Below are 23974 nucleotides of genomic sequence, written 5' to 3' on the forward strand. Positions count from 1 at the left end.
TTCACAGTTCGTGATATGTTTTTCATGGGGCGGGTTTCATTGGCGTTTTTCATGGGTGTGGATTTTTTTTCAGTTTGCTTTTTTAAAAACCTAGGAAATTAAACATACAAAAACTGTGTTATAGGAGCATAATTTGGTTGCAAATTCAAGCACTCAAAAGTTACGAAATGCCAGAAGTAGCAATTTCCTGCTAGGGAGTTCCTTCAGGGCAGGTTTGATTAGTGTGCAGCAAATAAGACATGGAACAATGAGGAATAAACAAAAGTCAGTGAGCACTGTCCATTGTGTGCACTGAATGAAGAAGTGAACTTGGGGCGGGGGATAGTATGTGATAATGTAATTAAACACAATATCATAATGCATAATCTCAAGGGGGGGCAAATTAAGAAAACATTAATTCTGGCATTTCCTAACTTTTGAGTTCTTGACTCATACAAAATAAATAATTCGCTTGGAAACATTGTGCTCCAGAATTCATTATGTATTTCACTTAGTGGCTCACAAAAAATGTTCAATACTATTTGACCAGCTCTTATTATGTAGTCTGTTATGCAGAGGAACTTTTGTGTTTCTTTAAATGGTTGACTGAAGAAGAGTGTGTGTGTAAGTAACTCATTTTAGAATGTAAGGCTTGTTCATTATGTATAATGCATGAGCTGTTTTCTTCTCTTCTTTATTGCCTCCCCAAAAGGAGAATGAACCAGTAACTCTACAAAGTGAAATCCATGCAGTCTTTTCTAAACACCCATAGTCAGGGCTGGTGCTACCATTTAGGCCAACTCGGCTATTGCTTAGTCAATTTTTTTTTTAAAGCATTTCAAGCGGCCGCTGCGCTGGGAGGGAGAGGGAGTCTGAGCTGCCGCCAGCAGCCCGGGGGTTCCACCGCGCAGTCACTGCTCCACTTCTCCTGCCTCCCAGGCTTGCAGCGCCAATTAGCTGTTGGGCGCTGCAAGCCTGGGAGGAGAATTAGAGCAGGGGCAGCCCAGGGAGGACATGGAGCAGAGATGAGCTGGGGTGGGGAGGTGCCGCACAGTTCCCCGGGCCGGGGGGTGGGGAGCTGCCGCGGGGGTGACTCAGGGGAGGGGGGGAGCTGCCACAAGGCATCTCACTTCTGCTCCGCATCCTCCCCGAGCATGCTGCCCCCGCTCTAGTTCTCCCACCTCCCAGGCTTGCAGTGCCAATCAGCTGTTTGATGCCGTAAGCCTGGGAGGTGGGAGAATTAGAGCAGGGGCAGCGTGCTAGGGGAGGACACGGAGCAGAGGTGAGCTGGAGTGGGGAGCTGCTGTGGTAGGGGGGCGGCTCAGAGCGGAGGAGGGGCAGGGAGCTGCTGCAGGGCTGGGGTGGGAGCGCAAGGTGGAAGTTGCGCCTAGGACGTGAAACTTCCTTGCACCAGCCCTGCCCATAGTTCTGTGAAGGAAGAACAGTCTATTACTTTCTCTTCATGGGAGTTAGTTTGGTTGGTTGGTTGGTTTGGAATTACTCTTGGACTTACGAGACTTGCTTGCTTTCCTGATCTGTCTTGGCTTGTGTAGGAAAACTCTGGTTTATGGACATTGGCTGTCCCATTGTGTATTGTACATTTCATTTCCCTGAGATCCATTTGCCTGACAGGCTGCTAATTGTATGTCTTTATTCATAAAAATCAGTGTAAGAGTTTTGTTGATTTAAGTGACAGCCTGAGTCGTTCTGTTCCAAATTTTAACTCGAAAAAATTCTTACTCATAAGCTAAAATTCCCTATAAAAGAGGCGGATGATACTTCTGATAGATCTAAAACAAAACTTGATCTCAAACTCAACAGTGTCTGTCCTTGTTTTTAAATGTATCTCTGTGTTGTATCGTACAGAAGCTTAGTATATAATAAGTAATTTCATTTGTAGTCTTAAGCAATGAGGTCAGTGGAGGCAGACCCCTCTGTCAATTAAATTACCATGGGTTCAAGGATCTACCTATGCAGAGTTCATTGCAGGCTCAGAGCCTGAGCTCACATGCCAAGCTAGTTACTTGCCACAGAATACCAGGAAGCAAGAATGCTATATAGACCCACTGTTTTCTGTTATTTGAGTATGAATTATGCTGTATATTCTGTTTGTAGATCAGCTTTCAATAATAATAATGAATAATCTGAATGTGAAAGCTATATCATAATAATATAATTGATTTTCATTCAGATCAGTGGTCTTTATTCCTGTATCATTTATAATTCTGCACCGATGGGTGATTATCAAACATTTAAAAATAGCACTAAAAAAGAGTACTGCATAATAACCTGTCTTTGAATTAAGAGCTACACCAAAAGTTCTCTGCCTATGCTGGATATCTGATTCATTTCTTGAACTGAAAATAAAGGGCCAAATTGTGGCTGGTTCTTGTGAGTAGTCCCACATAAGTCAGTGGCACTACTCACGTAAGTAAGCTGAACAGGGTATAGTCTAGAAAGTAAGTCAATGAGGGGAAGCAAACACTTCTATATTTGTCCAGCTTGCCTCTGTAAAGGCATGTCATGTACTCGAGTGGTAATCAGACACAATCAGAACAGTGCAGAAGGCATCATGTAACTTGCTCTACTAATGTAATAGCCTCACTGCCCCTGCAAAGTAAAGTGTGATCCAAGCTAGGGCATCACTTAGAACACAGAGGTGAGCGCCAGGATTGATAACAAGTTGGATAGTGCCCAGCAACAGCTTGTATCAAGAGAAAGTTGTTAGGAAAGTATTGGGGGCTAGTGTATTTTATTGCAATGGAAGCTGATAGGAAGCTCTTACACAACTATTAATTTAGGTTAGGGCAACTGGATTAAACCCTGCCACAAAGGGACCATTTTTTTACTCATCTTTGGTTTTGATTTTGGTTAAGATAATGGTGCCCCAACATGTCACACCAAGGTTCCAAGTGATGTTGGCCATGAATGCACAGCAATGTAATATTTCCATTAGACTATCTTCTTCTGTTTATTATTTTTATTATAGTAGCACCGAAAGGCCTCAGTCAGGCTCAGGCACCCTTAATGTGTGAGGCTCTGTACAAACACATAGGATGATTGGGCCCCTGCCCCAGTGAGCTTTCTATCTAATTTAAGACAAGATGCAACATGAAAGTAAAATGATGACAGTAACAGTAATAAGCACACAATAACGTGGGCTAGTGATGTGCGCACTGATCACTGGCTAGAGCCTGGCTATGAATTGTTTGTTGATTGACATAACTGGCAGTGATACTGTGAAGTGGGTTATCTTTACCTTCATACTGTAGTTACAGGGAATAATTGCAGGTGTTTTTATAGCACAGGACAGTGTTTCACAAACTTGGGATGCCACTTGTGTAGGGAAAGCCCCTGTTGGGCTGGTCCGGTTTGTTTACCTGCCACGTCCTCAGGTTAGGCTGATCGCAGCTCCCACTAGCCGTGGTTCACTGCTCCAGGCCAATGGGAGCCGTGCTGTGTTTCCCCCTCCCCCCACTTTGCCGCTCCAGCTGCGCCGTGCTCCCCCTTGCTTTGCCGCTCCAGCCGCGCCATTTTTTTTCCCCCTCTTCTTTGCTGCTCCGGTGCCCCCCCTCCTTTTTTTTGCTTGGGGCAGCAAAAAAGCCAGAGCCGGCCCTGCCCGCACTGATAGGACCCAGCTGAATGCATGGAGGCAAACAATTGCGGAGTTCCGTAAAGCATTACAGGAACACGAACAGAGGAGGGACGCGCATGATGAGAGCAGGCAGGAACCTATGGTCAAGCTCATGGGGGAGCAAACTGACGTGCTCTGCTGTATGGTGGATCTAATGCAGAAAAGGCAGCAAGACCACAGACTGCCGCCACAGCCCTGTATAACCGCCCTCCCTCCTTCCCAAGTTCCATAGCCTCCTCACCCAGACGCCCAAGAACATGAGGGGGGAGGCTATGGGGACCCACACACGCAACCCCAGAGGATCGCCCTAGCGGCAGAAAGCTAGCATATGTGAACTTTTTGGTTTGGTTTCTCTACTCGTCCTTCCCTCCTCCTCCATCCCCCTAGCCCCCGCCCCCCGTGTGCCTTCTGTTTCTCTCAATGTGTTGTGCAACAAATAATAAAGAACAGATTTTAAACAATTTAGACTTTATTTCCTTTCATATATGTATGAAAGGAAATATATATATATATATATATATATATATATGGGGCAGGTAACTTCAAGAGAAAAAAACACAACTGTCACACAGTACCCTGGCCAAGCATGAAACTGGCTTTCAAAGCTTCTCTGATGCGCAGCACGCCCTGCTGCGCTCTTCTAATCGTCCTGTTGTCTGGCTATGTGAAATTGGCCACCAGGTGAGTTGCCTCAACCTCCCACCCTGCCATAAATGTCTCCTCCCTACTCTCTCAGAGATTGTGGAGCACACAACAAGCAGCAATTACAGTTCGAATATTGGTTGTGCTGAGATCTAACCGAGTCAGTAAACTGCGCCAGTGCACTTTCAAAGGTCTAAATGCACATTCTACCACCATTCTGCACTTGCTCAGCCTATAGTTGAACTGCCCTCTCTTACTACAGTCCAGGGTGCCTGTGTACGGCTTCATGAGCCATGGCATTAAGGGGTAGGTTGGGTCCCCGAGATAACTATAGGCATTTCAACATCCCCACAGTAATTTTCGGGTCTGGGAGTAAGGCCCTTCCTGCAGCTGTTCAAAACAGGCCAGAGTTCATGAAGATATGAGTGTCATACACCTTTCCCAGCCATCCCATGTTGATGTCAGTGAAAAACATCCCTTGTGATCCACCAATGCTTGCAGCACCATGGAAAAGTACTCCTTGTGGTTTATGTACTGGCTGCCCCGGTGTGCCAGAGCCAAGATAGGGATATGTGTTCCATCTATCACTCTGCCACAGTTAAGGAACCCCAGCACATTAAAGCCATCCACAATGATCTGCATGTTTCCCAGAGTCACTACCCTTGATAGCAGCTAGCCAATGATTGCGTTGGCTACTTGCAGCACTGCAGCCCCCACAGTAGATTTGCCCACTTCAAGCTGATTCCCAACTGACCGGTAGCTGTCGGGCATTGCAAGCTTCCACAGTGCTATGGCTACTCACTTCTCAACTGTGAGAACTGTTCTCATTTTGGTGTCTTTGTGCTGCAGGGCGGGGGACAGCAAGTCACAAAGTTCCATGAAAGTGACCCTACACATATGAAAGTTTCACAGCCACTGGGAATCATCCCAGACCTGCAACACTGTGCGTTCCCACCAGTTTGTGCTTGTTTCCCGGGCCCAGAATTGGCATTCCACGGCATGAACCAGGCCCAATGCCAGCATGATCTCCCAATCACCACATGCCGTGCTTCTAGGAATGTCTGTGTTCATGTCCTCATCAGTATAGTAATTGCATTGTCGTCGCTTCCTCGCCTGGTTTTGCAGGTACTGCACATAGTGCTGGGTAATGTGCGAGGTATTTACGATGGTCAAAACTGCTGCGGAGATCAGAGCGGGCTCCATGCTTGGCGCGCTATGGCGCCTGCATGGGTAATCCTGGAAAAAGGGCATGAAACGAGCTGTTCGGTTCAAGATGGCCTATAAAAGGTGGTAAGTGGTTGACTTCTGTAGCTTTCATGGAGTCGGGAAGCTCATTAGAGCTGCAAGAGCGGGAGAGCAGAGTTTGTGGCAGAATCTTTCTGTTCACAATGGCTGAAAAACGGTGGGGAATTGTTGCCTTCTGTAGCTTCCACGGGAGCCCAGGACAGACAACATAGAAAAAGCAGCAGAAGCTGTGCAGCTCTGTTCACGATGGTCAAAAAATGATGCTAGCCTGGGTACTGTGGACGCACTCTGCCGAATTCACGCGCTTTAGTGGGGACACACAACACCGAATGTATAAAATTGCTTCCAAAAATTCAAATAAAATAAGTTAGAATTAATTTCATACTGTAGACGTAACCAGACATTAGCTTAAAATAAGTGTCAGTAACTGATATTTCATTGTGTTGAGTGGCAGCAGTCTAAGCTGCTTTTTTATCTCCCTAATGATTCATTATCCTTTTTATTTTATAAAACTTGCGCATATGTTTCAATATTAAGGCTTGTCTGCACAGAAAGTTAGTGTGAAAAAGCTAGGTTGTGATTTTAAAGTCCAATAGCTACTCATGAACTGCCCATGTGGACATTCTCTTATTCTGCACTGAGAGAGCCTTTTTGCAGTTTAGCTTAATACACTTTAAAGTGGACTAGCCTCAATGACACAGAGGCATTTTAGTGTGGAATACAAATGTCCACATAGTGCCAGTTAGTGCCAAATAGCTGTTGTGCTTTAAATTTACAACACTAGCTTCCCCTGTAGACAAGCCTTTAGTGAGTTCACTTTTCTACTCGCAATGTACTTAATTTTTAACTATACTGGGCTGGACCAACTTAAATCGAGCAGCCTTACTGCACTGTGTCATGCCACCCTTTCTGTGCTCCAGTCTTAAGGTTTGTAATAAGAGTGTTTCATGCAACTCCCTTTGGAAAGCATTCCAGAAAAGCATGAATATTCTAGGAGCCGTTTGTAAGTCTGCTTTATAATTAGACAGGAGGGAGACTACATTGTTCCATCACATATACTGGGAAGCTGACGAAGATAAGGATGTATTTTAGTCTCACTTGTATTTGCGTAACAGTCTCAGAGGGGGCTCAGGAATGTGGCCTCCCCATTTTCAGTCCCAGGAATCTGGCTGTGATCTTACTGGCGCTGGGGCTCTCTCTGAAATCCAATGTCCAAAATCCAACAGGATCATCTTAAATTGTCATCTAAAATTGAAGTGATCCAATATGCTGAAAAGTGAGTTCCATATTTATTACGTGCATCTGAATGTTGTGTGTGTTTGAGATATTTGACAGAGCATAGTGACCAGTTCTTGAGCTACGACAGAAGGTGGAATATTATTCCAACACAGCAAAATGCAGGATAATGATGATTTTTAAAAAACAGGAGTCCATAAAATAAGCAGCCTCAGGCGGGAGATACAAGATCCTAGTCATGTGTGCCTTGGTTTTTAGTGGGAATGGTGGTGACCTAATACCAGGCATTTCCTTCCAGCTTTCGTGCAAGGTAGTGTTATGATTTTTGGCTCATTTGATTTTCAGCTATAGATAAAAGCTAGCAATTAACCTTCAAAGATACAGAAATAGTATAAAAATGGTTTTGGAATCTCTAAGTACAGAACCGAGAGCAGCCACTTCCTCTTAAATTTTTATATGCGTTTGTATGCTGTTAACAGTATGAATCCCATTGATTTAATGGGAACTGTGCCACTTAAAAACCACTGCACACCACTTTGGAAATACAAGGGCTTGTGTTCCAATAAGCATGTGGAGCATGTACTCTCCAGGCAGAATCAGAGACCATTTAAATTGTTAGATTGGGAGCCAGATGCTGGCTCATGCTAAGCCCCCTTTGCACTGATATAAAGCTCCCCTAAAGGCAGGGGTAGCTAAGGGTTCCCGTGGCATGGGATGTGGGGCTAGCTAGGATAGCTGTTTCCATTTCCATTCATCCCCTCCATTATTAATGTTACTGTAGTGCCTAGGAGCCTAGTCATGTCGTATTGTGTAAACCCAGAACACACAAGATGGGCCTGTCCCCAGAAAGCTTACAATCCAAAAGCCCACTCTGCGTTGCCTTGCCACCATTATTGTCCATGATCATAATAGGAATTGGGAAGCCAATTATAAACTGCCCATTTCCTGAAGGCTTTCTCGGAGCAATTCATTTTTTGGCTGGATACAGGGCAACCACTAGCGTAGGAAGGCTCCCAACACCAGGAAAAGCAGCCCCATTTGTGCATACAACCATTACGCTTGGCCCAGTGATATCCATGTGTAGCTCAGGCCCAGTAGAGAAGCAGCGGATGATCAGCATCATGTTCTTTCCCTTCATTCGCCACAGAAACACTGATTGTCCTTGCTGCTCATCCTGAAATTTGCCTCCATTACTGGTAAGAATGACCATTTGCCTGAGTTTCTGAATGCTGTCTCAGCTCATCACTGCCTCTGGGAGTGTCCCATTTTCAAACTCCTGAGTTTTTCTTTGGCAGCTGCAAATATTGTTCTGAGCAACAGTAGTGGCCGGGCTGGTCCAGACACATTGTTGTACATGCTCACTTTGTCTCCCATGAGGCAAGGAAAATCCTGTTGTGGTGCCAGCCTTACCAAATAGCATGATAGCAAACTTCGCACCCCACCAGAACTTTGGGCCATGGTAGGGAATGTTGCAGCGAGCGTGGAATATGTCAGAGGTTCTGCTGAAGGAATGTGAAACGGGAACTCTCAGGACTACTAAGATTGAACTAGACTAGTGAAGTGGGGGAAGAATGGCAGAAGTCATAGGGTGGCCTAGCCTGGAGCACCCTTCTCTGGCAGGCTGCAGCATGACAAACATGCCTGTCTCAGTTTCCCCTTTTGACAGCCAGTGCAAAGGAACATTGTTTCTTTCTGTCTGATACAAAGCCTACCTCTGGGCATAATTTATTCACATACACCAGTGCAATACTTCCTCCAAACTTTGTAGTAAAATCAACTTCCAGTAAACACAGTAAAGAAACCCTTTTCCTGTTCCTCTCCACAGACATCACCAGCAAGAATCAATAGCAGGTCTTGTTCTCAGTTCCTTTGGCCCCTAATAAAGGCCTCCCTGATTGAGATTGACCAGTCTTCCCGCTGCCCTTCACTCAAGGCTTCAGACCTCCTCATCCTTCATGGTTCCACTCCCCCAAACCTCCCTGCCTGGGAGTCATACCCCTGGTCATGAGATCCACCCTCCTGCAACAAACCTCTTGCTTCCAGACTTGACTTCTTCTGACCAAGCTGGATCTTCCTCTTTACATTGGGGCCACTGCCCAAGCCTCCTGCTCATCAGGGGTCCCCAGCTTCGGTCAGTTTTTACCAACAGCTTCCTCTAAGCTCCTCACCAGCAACTCAGTTACAGCTCTGCTTGCAAACTCAGCCCCCTGCCAAGTAACTCCTGGCAGCTCTTCCTTGCTGCTTCTCTCTCCTTTGGGTTGCAAACACCTCTCACCTACCCCTTCCTGGTTCCCTCAGGCTGTGATTTGCTAGGTCTCTGACTAACCAGGTATCCTCCTTTCTAGGGTCCCCGGGCCCTCTTTTGAGCCCCATATGTTACAAACCAGAGTTACAGTCACCCCTACCACACAACCCTACAAATTTGCCACTTTGAGGCACTTCACAGATCAGGCCCAAAGTCTCACTGAAACCAATGTCTCAGGGTGCTCAATGCTCTCCAGGATCAAACTCTTCTTAGAGGCTTAGTATGCCCTGGCTAGGGTCTGTTTGGCTCACAAGGAGAGGTAGAGTCATTGATTAAGTGGGGTCAGACAGGCCCCTGGAAACCTGTCTTGTCTCTAATGCCGGAGAGCATGTATTATTGTTTGTTTATTATTTGTATCATCGTAATGCCTAGTCCCGAATTCAGCAGTTATTTCATTGTACTTAAAGATATAGTCATTCATTATGTTTTGGCTATTGACTGCAATTCAGCTGATGAAAAACCAAGAAGCAAAGAGATATTAAGTGGCTGAGTAGTTAATGTGTTTTCCAGGTCTCCTCAGCTATATTATGGTTCTGACTTAGTATTTTGCATGCTGATGGAATACTTATATATGAAATTAATAAGGATCACATTTCATTATGTCCAAAATAAATGGTTATATTTAAATAACTTTCCTAGAGATTGGAAATACAAAAACTGTAATGTAAGAAGGTGATTATTTCAGAAGAAAATAATTGCAGTGTTTGTTTGAAGTATCTTGAACATTTGGCAGCATTTTATACTTATGCTGAGGGGAGGTAAACCAGAAGCTGATAATTTAGCATCTACTGTAAAAAGGCCTTGTTTCACATGGAAAGAAAGAATTCAACTATTTTAGTTAAAAATTATAACCCAAATATTCTCAAAATACTGTGTGAGTATTTCTGAAGCAATGTATCGCTAAACTTCAATTAATAGGTTACTGTTATTTTCTTGAACTCACTACAGTGAAATCCACCACAGCAAACACATAGCATAAGGATAGACTTATCTACAGAATCAAGCGATTGAATATGAGACTTTGCTGTTCCTATGGGTATTTGGCAATACCAGGGCAGTTTGCTAGGAGAAATGTAAAATGTGTTTATTCTACATTATGTTTATGGTTTTGTGATTACTTTGCAGGATTTGTTCTTTTTATATTTTTTTGTTTTTGTATTTTTTGGTCTCTCAAGGCACTGGGCTAGCAAGCCTTATCAGATTTTCACCATTCCTTTAGCCTCCGTTACATTATTTTTAACTTTCCAAGGGCCTAATAATGTTTACATTGAATCAAATGGCAAACTTCCTATTGAATTAAATGAAAGTAGGATTAATCTTATCTTCCATCTCTCTCTCTCTGCATTTCTTCATGGACTTCTGATGTAGTAACCTACTTCGAGGCAACCTAATAGCACCTGGGTGGTGTTGTTAGATAATTTAAAGGACAGATTAATTTGTATGGGATATGCCTGCAGAGAGTGTTTCTGTGTAGATATTGGCCAATGTGGTTGCTATGTGCAGAATTGGGTTTGCAGCTTTATGACGTTTGGGTCGGAACATGATGGATGTGGGAAGGGGCAAGGTTAAGGGGCTCTTAGGTCTCTGTGGCATCAAACCCCTCCCCTCCAGAACCTACGGGGATTTAGAACTCAGGACAATGCTGATCTCTTTTGCACACTGACTCTTCCCCCTTCCAAGGGCGTGACATATGATGGAGTGGAGAGGCCCCGTATCCAGAATCATTAGACCCCACGGTCTGTTAGCCTCTCCATTGATTTGCCATCGGACCTTGGCTAAGTCTCAGGTTGCCCATCTATAAAATGGAGGCAGTAATACCCACCCATCTTTGTAAAGCACTCTGAGATCTACAGATTAAAAATATCAGAGGGGTAGCCATGTTAGTCTGGATCTGTAAAAGCAGCAAAGAATCCTGTGGCACCTTATATACTATACATGCATCTGACGAAGTGAGTATTCACCCACGAAAGCTCATGCTCCAAAACGTCTGTTAGTCTATAAGGTGCCACAGGATTCTTTGCAGATTAAAAATATATATGTTAAGTATGATTATTGTTAAGGGGTATTTCAGGCAAGCAAAAGCTTTTCTTTTTTTTTTTTTGGTTGGATTGTCCTCTTTGATGCTGGTTTGGTTTATAGTAAGTTACAAGCAGACTTTGTTATAATTTGCTTTTAACTGGTCTGTAATTGGTTAAGGGTTAGTGTTATGTAGATGATCTATTTCCTGTAAATCCTGCCACTTATTAAAGTTGTGACCTGCTCTAGGAAATGAGATGTGGGCAAAATGAAACTGAACAGCTGGGGGTATGGGGGGCTTGCAAGGGGAAACACTAGTTAAGGGATTTGCTGAGTCTGTCCAGTGATTAGGAAATAAAACTAGGACAACAAAGTATAAATATGCACCTAATGTACTACTGACATTTTAGTTATTTTTGTTAATAGAAAATAATTTACCAATAGCAGGAAAGATTTACACGTCCGCATGTAGGTCTTAATAGCTGCATAGCTTAGCAAACAGACTTGGTGTATTATGCTTAATAAAATAACATATTATTTTAATAGAAAAATTGTGGAACCTGTTAAATATTTTTTGAGACACATTTGACAGTTTTCAGTCTAGTTACATGATGGGATAATTCCCTGGTGCAAGATCATTTCTAAAACAGTTTCTTAATTTTCCTAGGGGAAGAAATTGTGATTGCTATACCTCATGGGAGCCGCAGTGTGAGACTTACACTGAAAGGACCAGCACACCTTGGTATGAACAGTTTTTTATATATTATTACTAGACAGAATAAACCCAGAACCTTTTATCTGAGTGCATCCAAACTTTAAGTGTTTTGGCAAGATCAAAGCCTTGATTCCTCTTCCCATTTTTAATTTTCAACCCAAACTGTTCGTACAGAACATTAACATTACATTGATTTTGGCTTGTTTTCAAAGAAGTCAGTTTAAAAATCACAATGGTATGAATATATGTGTAGCTATGGTTTCTTTATAATGCTGAACTGTACAAGAATTCTTTTTTAGAGTATCTAACATAAAGTACTTTGTTCACGAGACTTGGAAAAACTTCCGTCAGAACTATGTTCAGTGGAGGACTGAATGGGCTTTAGATAAACAACATGTATATATACCAGTGATGGGCACTATTTACAGATCTTTCAGAGAGAGAGAGAAACTGGAAATCGGACTTCAAGCCCAAGTAACGAGTTCAAATCCAGAAAAGACTGATAATGACCCAAAATGGCCTTTATGAAATGAGTAATGTCGTCTCAGTCTAGTTCCCCATGGATATGTTACAAAACCTACCATTATTACAACTGGGATTAATAAGTACCTCTCTTGGCAGTCTTAGTATGGAGGCCAAAGAATGACTGACCATGGAGTTTTGAGGGGTGGATCCTTCTAAAGGTGTTGAGCATTCTGCCCTTGATTCATCAAAGCACTTATGCAGATACTTAACTATAAGTGTATGAGCAGTGTCACAGAAGTCAATCCCTAAACCTGCTGCTCAGTAAAATAAATAAATGACAAAACCAAGTCTGAGCTAAATTAAAGGATGCAAAGAAAACTAGTAAAGTAACCTACAAAAAGCCAATGCTGGAACAAAGCCAAAGGAGGCTCCATATGGCTCCCACGCCGGGTTTAATCCTGGGAAATGGGAAACACTGGTCAATGAACACCCTCTCCTGCAGCTGGCCAGTGGGTGCCAGAGACTCCCAGGAGCAGAAGCTACCTATTGTCCCTTGGTGAGTGTCTCCCTCACTTGCTACTGTGACTGTCCCTTCAGCTCAACAGGTTCCCCAAACAATTGATGCAGGTGTGTGGTACTTCCTCTCTAGCTATTGGATGTGTAAAAGCTTTGTGTGTGTTTCCCATCTTTCATCAAGAGTTTGGTGCCTTTGTGAAACATTTATTTCCAAATGTTATCCTGTGGCTCTTGGTTACATTTGTGGTTATTACTTAGAATTCATGTCTTTACCAATGAGCAGTTTTTCCATATAGAACTTATTTAAATGGAGAGTGTGAACACCCTCACAGACAATGAAATAGACTTTTTAATCTGATATTACAAACAATATTTTATTTGTGAGATTAAAATATTTTAGGGCTATTGGTCTGAATCATGATGATAAAAAGCAGTTTTATTGCTGTGAGAAATGTAAACGGCGAGAATGAAACATATTTTGCCTCTGTGTATCATACGTTTCTTCTAAGAAAATGTCATCATGGTTTTATTTAAAAGAACTTTGAATGACATTAGGTTTAAATTTTGCAGCTGAGAACATTAATGTAACCCCTGAATGTAACTTTGAGAAGTTCCATGAATGTATAAAATAAGCTATTCTTCCTCCCATACTAATTGTTTACAAAACAGAAACTTCTATCAACATAAATGATATTGCCTTTAAAAAATGTTGCAAGAGCTATTTAAAGCAGCGGCCATGATTAGTTCATAGCAGAACTATTGTTCTCTGACTTTGTTTTAGCCGTTTAATTATTAGTACTTATAGAAGGGAGCTGATTGTTGCCTTAGCTTCAATGAATCCAGTGGAGCCAATGTTCCCCAGCTACATTGCTATTTTTAGCATGCTAGCTCCGGTAGAGCTAGCCTGTGTCTGTCTACTCATACTGAGAAGTGCACTTGGGGTAAAAAGCTTAAGAAAGGCTCCTTTTTTCCTCTTACCCTCTCTCCAGCCAATTCCTCTGCAAATCTGGGAGGAGTCAGACACATTCATTTCACACTCCAAATTTATTTTACCTATAATCTTAAAAATGACAAAAGTGAAAAAAGTGAGTGCTGGGCAGAAACAACATTTTTTCTCACTTTGTGGTCAAATCTTTACGGTACTACTGGAAATGTACTACTTCTGCCTGACCCCCTCCTGTGGCTGAAGTGTGTTGACGTTGTAAAAGTCATTTAATGACAGAGCCAAATGCTACTCTGTTATTCTCATGCAACTCCATTAACTTCAGTGACAGCGTGTTGGCATACTCATGGGCAGAATTTTAGGAATACTTATTTAAAATACCAGACACTTGCTGGTTGTTAGAGCTCTCTTGTTGGTTTGTTTTGGGGTAGATTCTCTCTCTCTCACACACAGTTTTATTGCCACCCATGTCGGAGTATCTGAGCACCTTCTATGTAACACCAATAGCAGTAGCCATGTTTGTAGTTGACTTCATAGAGTCTGGCATTTCTCCCTTTTAGGGGTACATGTTTGTATGGAGAGGGGAGAGGAAAAGAATTGTGAGAGGTTTGGGAATAAAAGGAGTTTTGAATTGTGATAGTCTTTCCACCATAAGTGGCTTTCTCAGAGAAGGCAGCTTTACAGCATTTCATAAAGATAATCAGACTTTGGATTTCCCGAATCTCCTCTGGAAGATAGTTCCACAGCTGGGTCTCCTTGACAGAGAATGTTATGACCTAGCTTTTACATGTTTCATCCTGGTCTCTGTGATCTGCATTGTCCCAGAATAGCACAGCTGTCGCAGTGATTCATAGATTCAAATTTGGTCTTTCATGTAGCAGGTAGCAGATTCCAAACAAAGAAGTGCTCCACAAAATTGGTTTTGTCAGTATTTAAGCATGCTGGAAAGAGTCCACTTTTTTGTGTATTTTGTGGTTGGTTTAAGATGTATGACATATTATTAAGCAATCAGGAGGGGGCTCCATTATGCTAGTCTCTTTACTAACACATAAGAAACCCTAGTCCCTGTTCCTGGGTGCTTACAGTGCTCATCGTCTCACTTTTTAATGCCTGTGTTTTGTGAATAAGGCAACAGCATTGTCACATTGCACCTAATAGGTTTATGAAACAAAGTGTTTTGTTTTGTTTTAGAATAAATTATGGGTTTTCTAATAGTTGTTTAAAAAGCTTTAGAATCAAAAGTAGGACAGAGGGTCCTCTGAAAATAATCCTCCTGCAGAAGAAACAGGAAAACCAGAAGCTAATATTTTTACAAGTGGCTAATGCTAGATAACTGAGTTCATGAACTTTGGGAGAGTGAGCTTAACTTGAAGAAACTGAAAGATGCTGTATCTTTTTCCCCTTATGTGAATTTCTACTTTAGATGATGCTACTTGCTTTAGTTGAGCTATTAAGTATTTAGCCATACATACAAATACTTGTTTTTCTTCTTGGCTAGTATTAAAAGAAGTAGCATGCAGTTTATAATTGGAAAAGAATAGCTGCTTTTATTCCAGGATCTCATTTTCTCCTATGTGAGAATAATCTATGCATGAATTTAACATGTAGAATTTCCTGCACATTCTTACCCTGGGCATGGAATAGCTATCACCTATGGATTTCCCATTTAATCAACATATTCTCCTGATATCTACACAGAAGATGAGAGATCCACACAGGGCTTCCTCATGAATGTCCCAAGCCACTACAGAGCTGCTGAGCAGTACTGGCTCCTGTGCTGCTGAGCCCTATGGGCTGCAGCCTGTCTCTGAAAGCATAGGGGTCCATTTTTCCAGGGGATCCCTCAACCACAGCTAGCCCCACAAATTCTCCTCTGGAAAGAGAGGTTCCACATTGTGAGGGAAAACAGCACAGGATAATACAGCCCTGGGTCCTCAGCTTAGTTGATAACCCTGAAGGCACCAAAACAGGTTAACTCAGCCTTAGCCTGTATAAACTTGGTCTGCTTTCCTCAGAGGTTTGTCAAGGAGAGAATCTGTAGGAGCCCAGCTGGGTTTCCTACACCATCTGACACTGTGAAGTTGAAACTCTCCATTCCCCACCCCAAAAGGCTTCCATGAGTCAGGGCTGAGGAGCATGCTCTGGAGGTATAGTTTCTCACTTCTGCAGGAGCACAGGGTTCAGAGTTCTTTTAAGTTCTGGGTGAGTGTTTGGTGAACTCTTTTCCTACCATTTCTTCCTTAGCTAGCAGTTACTTACTGCATTTAAATCAGTGGAAGCACTTGGGCAGGTAATTGTTCCCCAATAGAAATAAGGGGTTCCCAATCCAGGTCTGTCTGGGTAGTAACTTTATATATATATATACATATATACACACACACACACACACACACACACACAGTTCTCTAGATGTGAGTGGTAAATGCAGAGTTAGTCTAAATTTTTTTTTTTCAGAGAACCATTTGCTGAAGCCCCCTGGAAGGTTATTTGTAGATATTTCCAGATGCCTAGACAGTAGCCTGCACAAAAGAAAAAAAAATCCTCAGTGTCTTACCTATGTATTTTCAAAACTAACTTTACAATGTTACATGTCAATTGTTTGATTTTATTCTGTATGGGACACTTAAGATGACAGGCAGTGGCTTAGGCTGAGTAAGAATATATTGCAGCAAAGGTTATCTATTGTGCTGTGAAACAGTTCTTCATCTCACTGGGTGACACATTTCCTTGGAAAATCTGAGTAGCTGGTTCTAAGATCAGCAGAGACCTCTCCCTGAAATACAAACTGTCTCTACACAGCTGTATCTTACAAATTGTTAAACACATTGAATTCTTCCCTGGTATAGCTCTGTAGACTTTAATTACTTTTACTGGCATTGCACCAAGGATGAATTTGACCCACTGTATTTTCAGATTGTCAGTTACTAGCCAGAATTCTCAGTTTGACCTTTTTTGTAAATTTTGTTTAATTACTTTATTAAGAAAAGCTTAGAGATTGGAAATGTTAACATACTGATTTGGCTTAGCTCCCGGGATGGATTAACCTTCAGGTGTCTTGCTCCCTTCTCTGATACTCAGGTGTCTTTTTTTCTTGCTCTTTTAGGGCCAAATTCTGAGAGATGCTAAACACCTGCAGTTCCCATTGACTAGATCTGGAGTTGCAAGTGCTCAGCAATTTCCCTTAATGAATTTCTCTATTGTAGCCATGTACTCAGTTTCTGAAAAATAAAAAAGTCACTACTGCCTATAAATAGCTTTTTGTCTTTTTCTTAGCAGAAGTGAACCTCAAAATGTACCAGTATCTCTGAAGCCTTGGCACACATAATGTTTTCATGAAATTATAGGAAAAATACTCAAATAAAAGTAATAGAAGGGAAAAGATATGAGAGAGAAACTAAAATAAGAGTTAAAGTACTATAAAATATTTGTTGCTCTCTCTGGTTATTTCTCATCTGTTCCTGGTTGTAATTGCTTAGAAAATGGGGCATTTTAATTTCTGATTCTCTTGAGAGCCATCAAAAAGTAATTATATTTGACTTCACGGTAGATTTCCAACCCATGATCATGCTGGAATTATTTTTTTGGAGGAGTTTCGTTTACTGAAATGTCTGTCAAAGCATGTATAGGATCCTTCACTGTTCTATCCATTAGAAGAGTAGAAGACAATCTTTAGAAAGCATTTGGTGGGCACTAGTTAGATTAATACAGATTTTACAGTTTTACATCTGTAGTTGTTCAAGGAAATAACTGCTTCTTCTAAAGTGACAACTGTATGCCTTCTTTTTTGGTTAGGGATACAACAAGCTACTTTTGTGTCTAAAACAAGATTAGAAAATGACAGAGGCTGCTTCAGGAATGCATCTCTTACATGAAAAGGAGTATCCAATAGCCATTTTCCTTACTTTTATTTATGATGTAGGTCAGTGTTTCCCAAACTTAGGACGCTGCTTGTGTAGGGAAAGCCCCTGGTGGGCCGGGCTGGTTTGTTTACCTGCCGCGTCCGCAGGTTCAGCTGATGGCGACTCCCACTGGCTGTGGTTCGCTGCTCCAGGCCAATGGAAGCTGCTGCAAGTGGCATGGGCTGAGGGATGTACTGGCCTCCACTTGCAGCAGCTCCCATTGGCCTGGAGCAGCGAACCACAGCCAGTGGGAGTCGCCATCAGCTGAACCTGCGGACGCGGCAGGTAAACAAACCATCTCATCCTGCTAGGGGCTTTCCCTGCACAAGTGGCGTCCCAAGTTTGGGAAACACTGATTTAGGTAATTCTCTAGCGTTAACAGTCAAAGAGCATCACTGCCACAGAAATTAAGTTAAATTTACAGCTAGCCTATCAATCAACTCCTAGCTTGGTTTAACAAGTTTGGCTTCTGCAAGAAATTCCTCTGAGACAGTTTTGGGTCACATGATCCGGGTAAGTATGAGCAAAATAGTAACATTTTAAATAATTTGAGTATAATAAGTACAGTAATGAAAAGTTTTATTGTATGATACAGTACAGAATTTATTACACCAAATGACTACACTTTTCTGCCTTGTGCCAAGATAGCCATCAAAATTCCACAATCTGCAAAATTGCCAGTATTTTAGACTAACCTTTTAAAATCTAATTTAATATAACCCTGTATTTTAAGGCAAGTTTAGCATAATTTCAGTTTTCCTTGCTCCTGTACAGTCTCTGAGAGTAATTTAACACTCTTGGATCTTATTTCAGTAATGGGATTAGGAATTAAGGGCCTGCTCCTGCTCCTTTTGAAGTAAATGGCAGAACTCAAACCATTTCAATGGGAGCAGGATCCAGACCCTATTTATATCCATACTGAAGAAAACTTAAACCAAAATGCTTGGATATGGTAATATTTTAAAGTGCCTTAACAAGTTACCTTTAATCCCTCTTGAACGTAGGTATGTATTTTGTAAAGTCTCCTTTTTATCATCCCATCGCTTTTTTTTTTTTTTTGCCATTTTTGTATGACTTGTGGGGATTTGTGTGAATCAGTAATGCCATAACCTCCTTATACAGTTCTATCTATGTACTTCATTCCTAACCTAGACACCACTGCTTTCCAGGTCATTCTAAAACAGAATCTGAAAATGGCTATGAATCATAGGGTTTATTTTAACTAGGTAAATTAAGGAGTAGATTAATTTCTCCACACTCATTTCCTCTTGGGATTTATTCAGGATTTTAAGCCAAGGCTCCAGATTGGGAAGGGTTAATGTATTTACTGTGTCATATAAACTACATCTCTTCTTGAAGGGTATAGGCTCTCATCACCAAGAGGCCTTTTAAAATATTATTTTAAAGAGTTAATTTTTATCGTATAAAACATATCTGCTAACCCCCAAAGTAAACTTAGAATTTAATGTCTATTTCAAAGTAAGTCTTGAAGCTTTGTTTGCATGTCCATCAAGTCCCCAAAAGGGCAGATTCTATTATCTCATTAAGACTTAGAATGGCTCAAAATGCTATTTAAATGATGTCAATTCTTTTTAAAGAGATCTAACAAATCAATTATATCCCTTAAGAAACTATTTTTATTTTACTTTTAATAGCTGCACATAGTCAGCCTGTGACCGGGCACTTCAATAACTAATAACCAGTACTGCCTAGATGTAGTGAGCCAAATTCTTCCCTGTTCTAACTCCACTGCTTTCAGTGGACCAGTGATGAATTTGGCCCATTGTACCTTATCCAGATTTCTCAGTTGACTCTTGCAAATGCCTTCTTCCTAGATATTTTGTCAGACTATATCTTGGGCTTCTAGTAGCACCTTCACAAGGCATTATGGGAGACACTTCACAGAATCCATACAGTGTCAGAGATTATAAAGCCAGTTCCTCAGCTACACTGACCCATACTCCTTTTGCTGCGGATACTCTTAATTATTCAGTTGGTTGATAAACCAACTCATGAGTGCTCAGGAGAGAATTATATAAATTCAGTTACTCATCATTAAACAATTGCCTTTTCTTTTCCCTTAAACATTCGTTGTCCAGCAATTTGCCCTTTCCTGACTACTTCTTTTAGTCTGTCATAACTGGACTGAAAAGAAGCTTTTGACAGGACCCTTCTAGCCTGGTTAAGGGCCTACTTTCACCAGTAAACTTAGGTCACTAAAGAAAGGAAACAGGCACTCCATCAAATATACAAATGAGACAAAAGTGTGGTTTACAAACATTAATTGTCCTATGCATATTTCTTGAAAAATCACAAATTTCTATGTTGCAAAATAATTGCTTTATCCTTTAAAACAGCATTTCCCAAACTTGGGATGCCACTTGTGTAGGGAAAGCCCCTGGCGTGCTGGGCTGGTTTGTTTACCTGCTGCCTCCGCAGGTTTGGCTGATTGTGGCTCCCAGTGGCCGCGGTTCGCTGCTCCAGGCCAATGGGAGCTGCTGGAAACAGCGCGGGCCAAGGGACATACTGGGCCCTGCCAGGGGCTTTCCCTGCACAAGTGGCATCCCAAGTTTGGGAAACACTGCTTTAAAATGTTGGGAGTGGAGGATAGAAGTTGGCACTTTGGACAGAGAAAAATGAGAGGTGATTAATCCAAAGTCATTTTAAAGAAGATAGTAGGGAGGAATGACTGAGATCCCTTAATTCCTCCAGTCTGATCTCTTGGGGCTTGTCTACACACAAGAGTAGTACTGCTTTAACGGTAATGTTATATCTGAGGCAGTACAACTTCCCCATGTGTGGACATAGTTATAAAGGTATAAATGTTCTTATACTGGTATAGCTATTCCTGTATGGGAAGAGGAATAAACTTTATTGATATAAGGCACCTTAAACTAGTATAACTGCATCGATGCTAGGGGTTGTTCTGGTATAACTATTTCATTACAAATCACTCCCATAACCAACATAGCTATGCAGTACAAAATCTGTGCGTAGACCATGCCTTGCTCCGAAACACCCCTTCAATAAGAGGGTAACCAACCCCTCATTCCAATGCACGCATTCAATATTGCCTTTCAGCACTGGGCACATGCCATGTTATGGAGTGCCCAGAGATTTTCCTTCCTTAATGTCTTCTTCATTCAGTTTTGGACAACATAGGGCAGTCAATATGTGGGAGGTTATCCCATACTAAGTTTTTTCTATCTTTTGGAAATTATAGTCTACTCTGTTTCTAAGGAATGCAAAATAGCAATGGAAAGGTTTTCATCATCACCTATTCCAAGAATATGACATCCCTACTTGCCTAACTCTTTGTTAACATAGTAAATATTCAGAATGACGTTATGGCTTCCAGAAGGATAAAGATATTGAGGTGGTTGTCCATTGATAGTGGGAACTTCAAGAAATAAATGCATGTATCAACACCTGCAGTTTGTCATACTGAATCTATTGCTTGATATATAATATTGAGGCAATTGATTTGGGTTAAATGGTATTAACAGTACTTCTCTTTATATACCATGTAAAAGAATGGTGTGATCAGGCAGATAGTTGTTATGTCCAAAGAACGCTGAGCGAACTACTTCATGAATGTATAGATCATCCTACAATACAAAAGCTGAAGTGTTCTCTACTCATGCAGTTTTCCTATGCACAAACCCTGCTACTTACTGCAAATTATGATTTGTTCAAATTGCTTTCTGACTTACTTGAAAATAAAAAATATACTCTGTTTGACCTAATTAAATTATATGTTTTCTTTGTTAGTTATTGAGTCAAAGACACTGCAGGGAGACCAGGGAGAACACAGTTTTAATGTCCCTGGAATATTTGTCGTAGAAAACACAACTGTTGAATTTCAGAAGAGTTCAGATAGAGAAACTATAAAGATTCAAGGATCTCTGGGAGCAGATTTCATTATCAAGGTAGGATATGTGTTTAGGCATGCTGAAAGATGGGTCTGCCAATATATTTGAAGTACATTGGACTGTAAAGCAAAGGAGAGTGAACATGTTATACTTAAGTGTGAAACTGTGTGCCATAGTTACAAGGCAATTTGTATATTCCCTTGTTCTTTATGTGTATGTTCTAATGGACCACTGCATATAGCACTAAACTATGGCCTTGATACGTCAGTCAGATCCGCGTGGGCACACTCCTGTACTCATTTCCATTGACTTCAGTGGAGGTCTGCATAAATGCAGCAGTCTGTGTGCACAAACCTGATTTGATTACAGAGTCAGAACCTTATCAGCCTTTGAATAAGCCACTGAGAATCGTGAAGGATTTTACACAGTTTTCACACAAGGAAAGATGCAACCAATTTCTTCCAGTCGTTATAGGAACCGTGTCCATTTCTAAGGATCTCCACTGTTATTTACAATGGCATAAGCTGCCGTAAACACTTTTTCTGGCATTCCCTCTGGTGGTGAATTTAGTGCTCTATCTTAAAAGTAGATACATGTGTATTAAAAGGGGGATTGAAAGGCAAGACTGAGATGAACTGGAAGAGGCAGGCTAGTTGGCTCTAATCTTTTTAGCTTTCTAGGGCCTGCTTATCTCACAAGTGAAGGGAAGGGAAGAGAAGGGAGGTATCAGGGAGCACACATCTTAGTTTTTGTTTTAAATTTAAAAGTTTGAATAAACTCAAATTATCAAAGTGAAATTCACTTGAAACTGGTGAAATTCACATGATTTCATTTCAAAGCCATGTTACAGCCCTGGAAAGGTTTGTTACCTTTAACAAACCCTCCAGTGATTCTGATATGAGTTTCAAGTTAATAAAGAAACCCCAGGATAGATGAGTTTCCCCTCCCCAAAATAATATGAAACAATCCTAGCCTTATTCTCTTAAGAGACTGAATTTTGTGTCTGAAGAGTCGCAGGATCATCAGATTTACAAGTTCAGGTAGGTGCAAATCAGGAGATTAAGAACTACATTTTTAGGAGTGTGGGCGAGGTTTTTCCTACAGGAACTAAGTTTAAAGAACATTCTATGTGCATTTGTGCACTGGGTGAAAGCCTGCCTTATTGTAAATATTGGTTCAGTCGGGAATATGAAGATGGTAATAAATTTACATGCATATTTGGGCACACATTATTTGTACATTCTTATTTGGTATGCTAAAAAACACGAGTCTGTATTTTTAGTCATGGACTCTGGTTTTAATTGCCCATTTTGAAAATGGAAGTTATTAGCATTTCTAAACATTTCCTTTCTATCGTGGTTTGAGCTCTATGCTTGTCTAGGTTGAGTTAATTGCAAGGTCAATTATCCTAATTATTAATGGTATGCAGTGGTGTTGTAGCCATGTTTATCTCAGGATATTAGAGAGACAAGGTGGGTTAAGTTAATAAAAGATATTACCTCACTCACCTTGTCTCCCTAATTATTAAAACATTCCAAATTTAAGATACTGTTAAAAAAGAAATCCTGAATTGTTTTCTTTCACTACACCCTCAAATAATTTCTGTATAAGTTGCCATTGGTTGATTGGTTCCTGAAAATTTTCTCTCCCCTTTTGGGTAATATATAAAAGGAATGAAATGCCTTTCTGAGTTTAAAATAATGTTTTATTTGAAGAAGATGCTAAAAGTTATATGTGCATAACACTAACTTCTAGGAGAGAAGCAAAATTATTAAGCTTTAATACAGTTCATTTATGACTTCCAATTATTTTTACTGATATTACTATGACTTTTTTTATGCACTAATCACAATGGCATATGCACTTCTTGAAAAAAAACCAAACAGTTTACATTAAACTATCCACCAACATAAAAATTATAAGATTTTCCCCAGGAACCATCCATAATCAAACAAATGTCTAATCTGAAAAGTGTGTCTTCTCCCAGGCTCTGAAGATTTTTAAACCCTGTCTTTGGTGGATCATTCAAGGGAAGCTAGTTCTACAGTCAGGGTCCCTGCACTGAAATTTCCTGGCCTCCATCCTTGACAGCAGAAAGAAATTGTGATTTTTTTTTTTTAAAGCTACTTTTCAAATAAGAGTGTTGCTAACATGGGTATAGATAATTTAGCTCTCAGCATTGGTGATAAAGCCTGATTCCTATTAGCTTGACACTTTCATCCCTTTGTGAAGATTCTGAAGGTATTATTCCTGTGTGCATATGGGCCCAGATAGGACTCAGCATTCTGATCTTTCTAATGCAGCCTAGAAAAACATTTAGTAGCTAAAGTGAATAACTGGAGCCTGTCATGTTTTAATTTATAAATAAATCTTAAATTTGTAGGCCACACTTCATCCCCAAGATACCAAAGTACAGCACAAATTATATATAGAAGTCCTTTCACCTACTTTAGGGTAGAAAATGGAAGCTGTTTTACAGCACGCAGCAACACAACAACAGAGTTTAG

General features: G+C 41.0%; 1 protein-coding gene across 3 annotated transcripts in view; it reads left to right on the forward strand.

Moving 5' to 3' along the window:
• ADAMTSL3 (ADAMTS like 3) overlaps positions 1-23974 on the forward strand; it is a 277770-nt gene that overhangs the window by 164553 nt on the left and 89243 nt on the right. For all 3 annotated transcript variants that reach the window (XM_032790644.2, XM_075069664.1, XM_075069665.1), the window contains exons 8-9: positions 11725-11799; positions 21367-21524. In XM_032790644.2, the coding sequence (XP_032646535.1) occupies positions 11725-11799; positions 21367-21524 (233 nt within the window). The remainder of the gene's footprint in view (positions 1-11724; positions 11800-21366; positions 21525-23974) is intronic.

The sequence above is a fragment of the Chelonoidis abingdonii genome, chromosome 9 (assembly GCF_003597395.2).
Source record: "Chelonoidis abingdonii isolate Lonesome George chromosome 9, CheloAbing_2.0, whole genome shotgun sequence".
NCBI lineage: Eukaryota > Metazoa > Chordata > Testudines > Testudinidae > Chelonoidis > Chelonoidis abingdonii.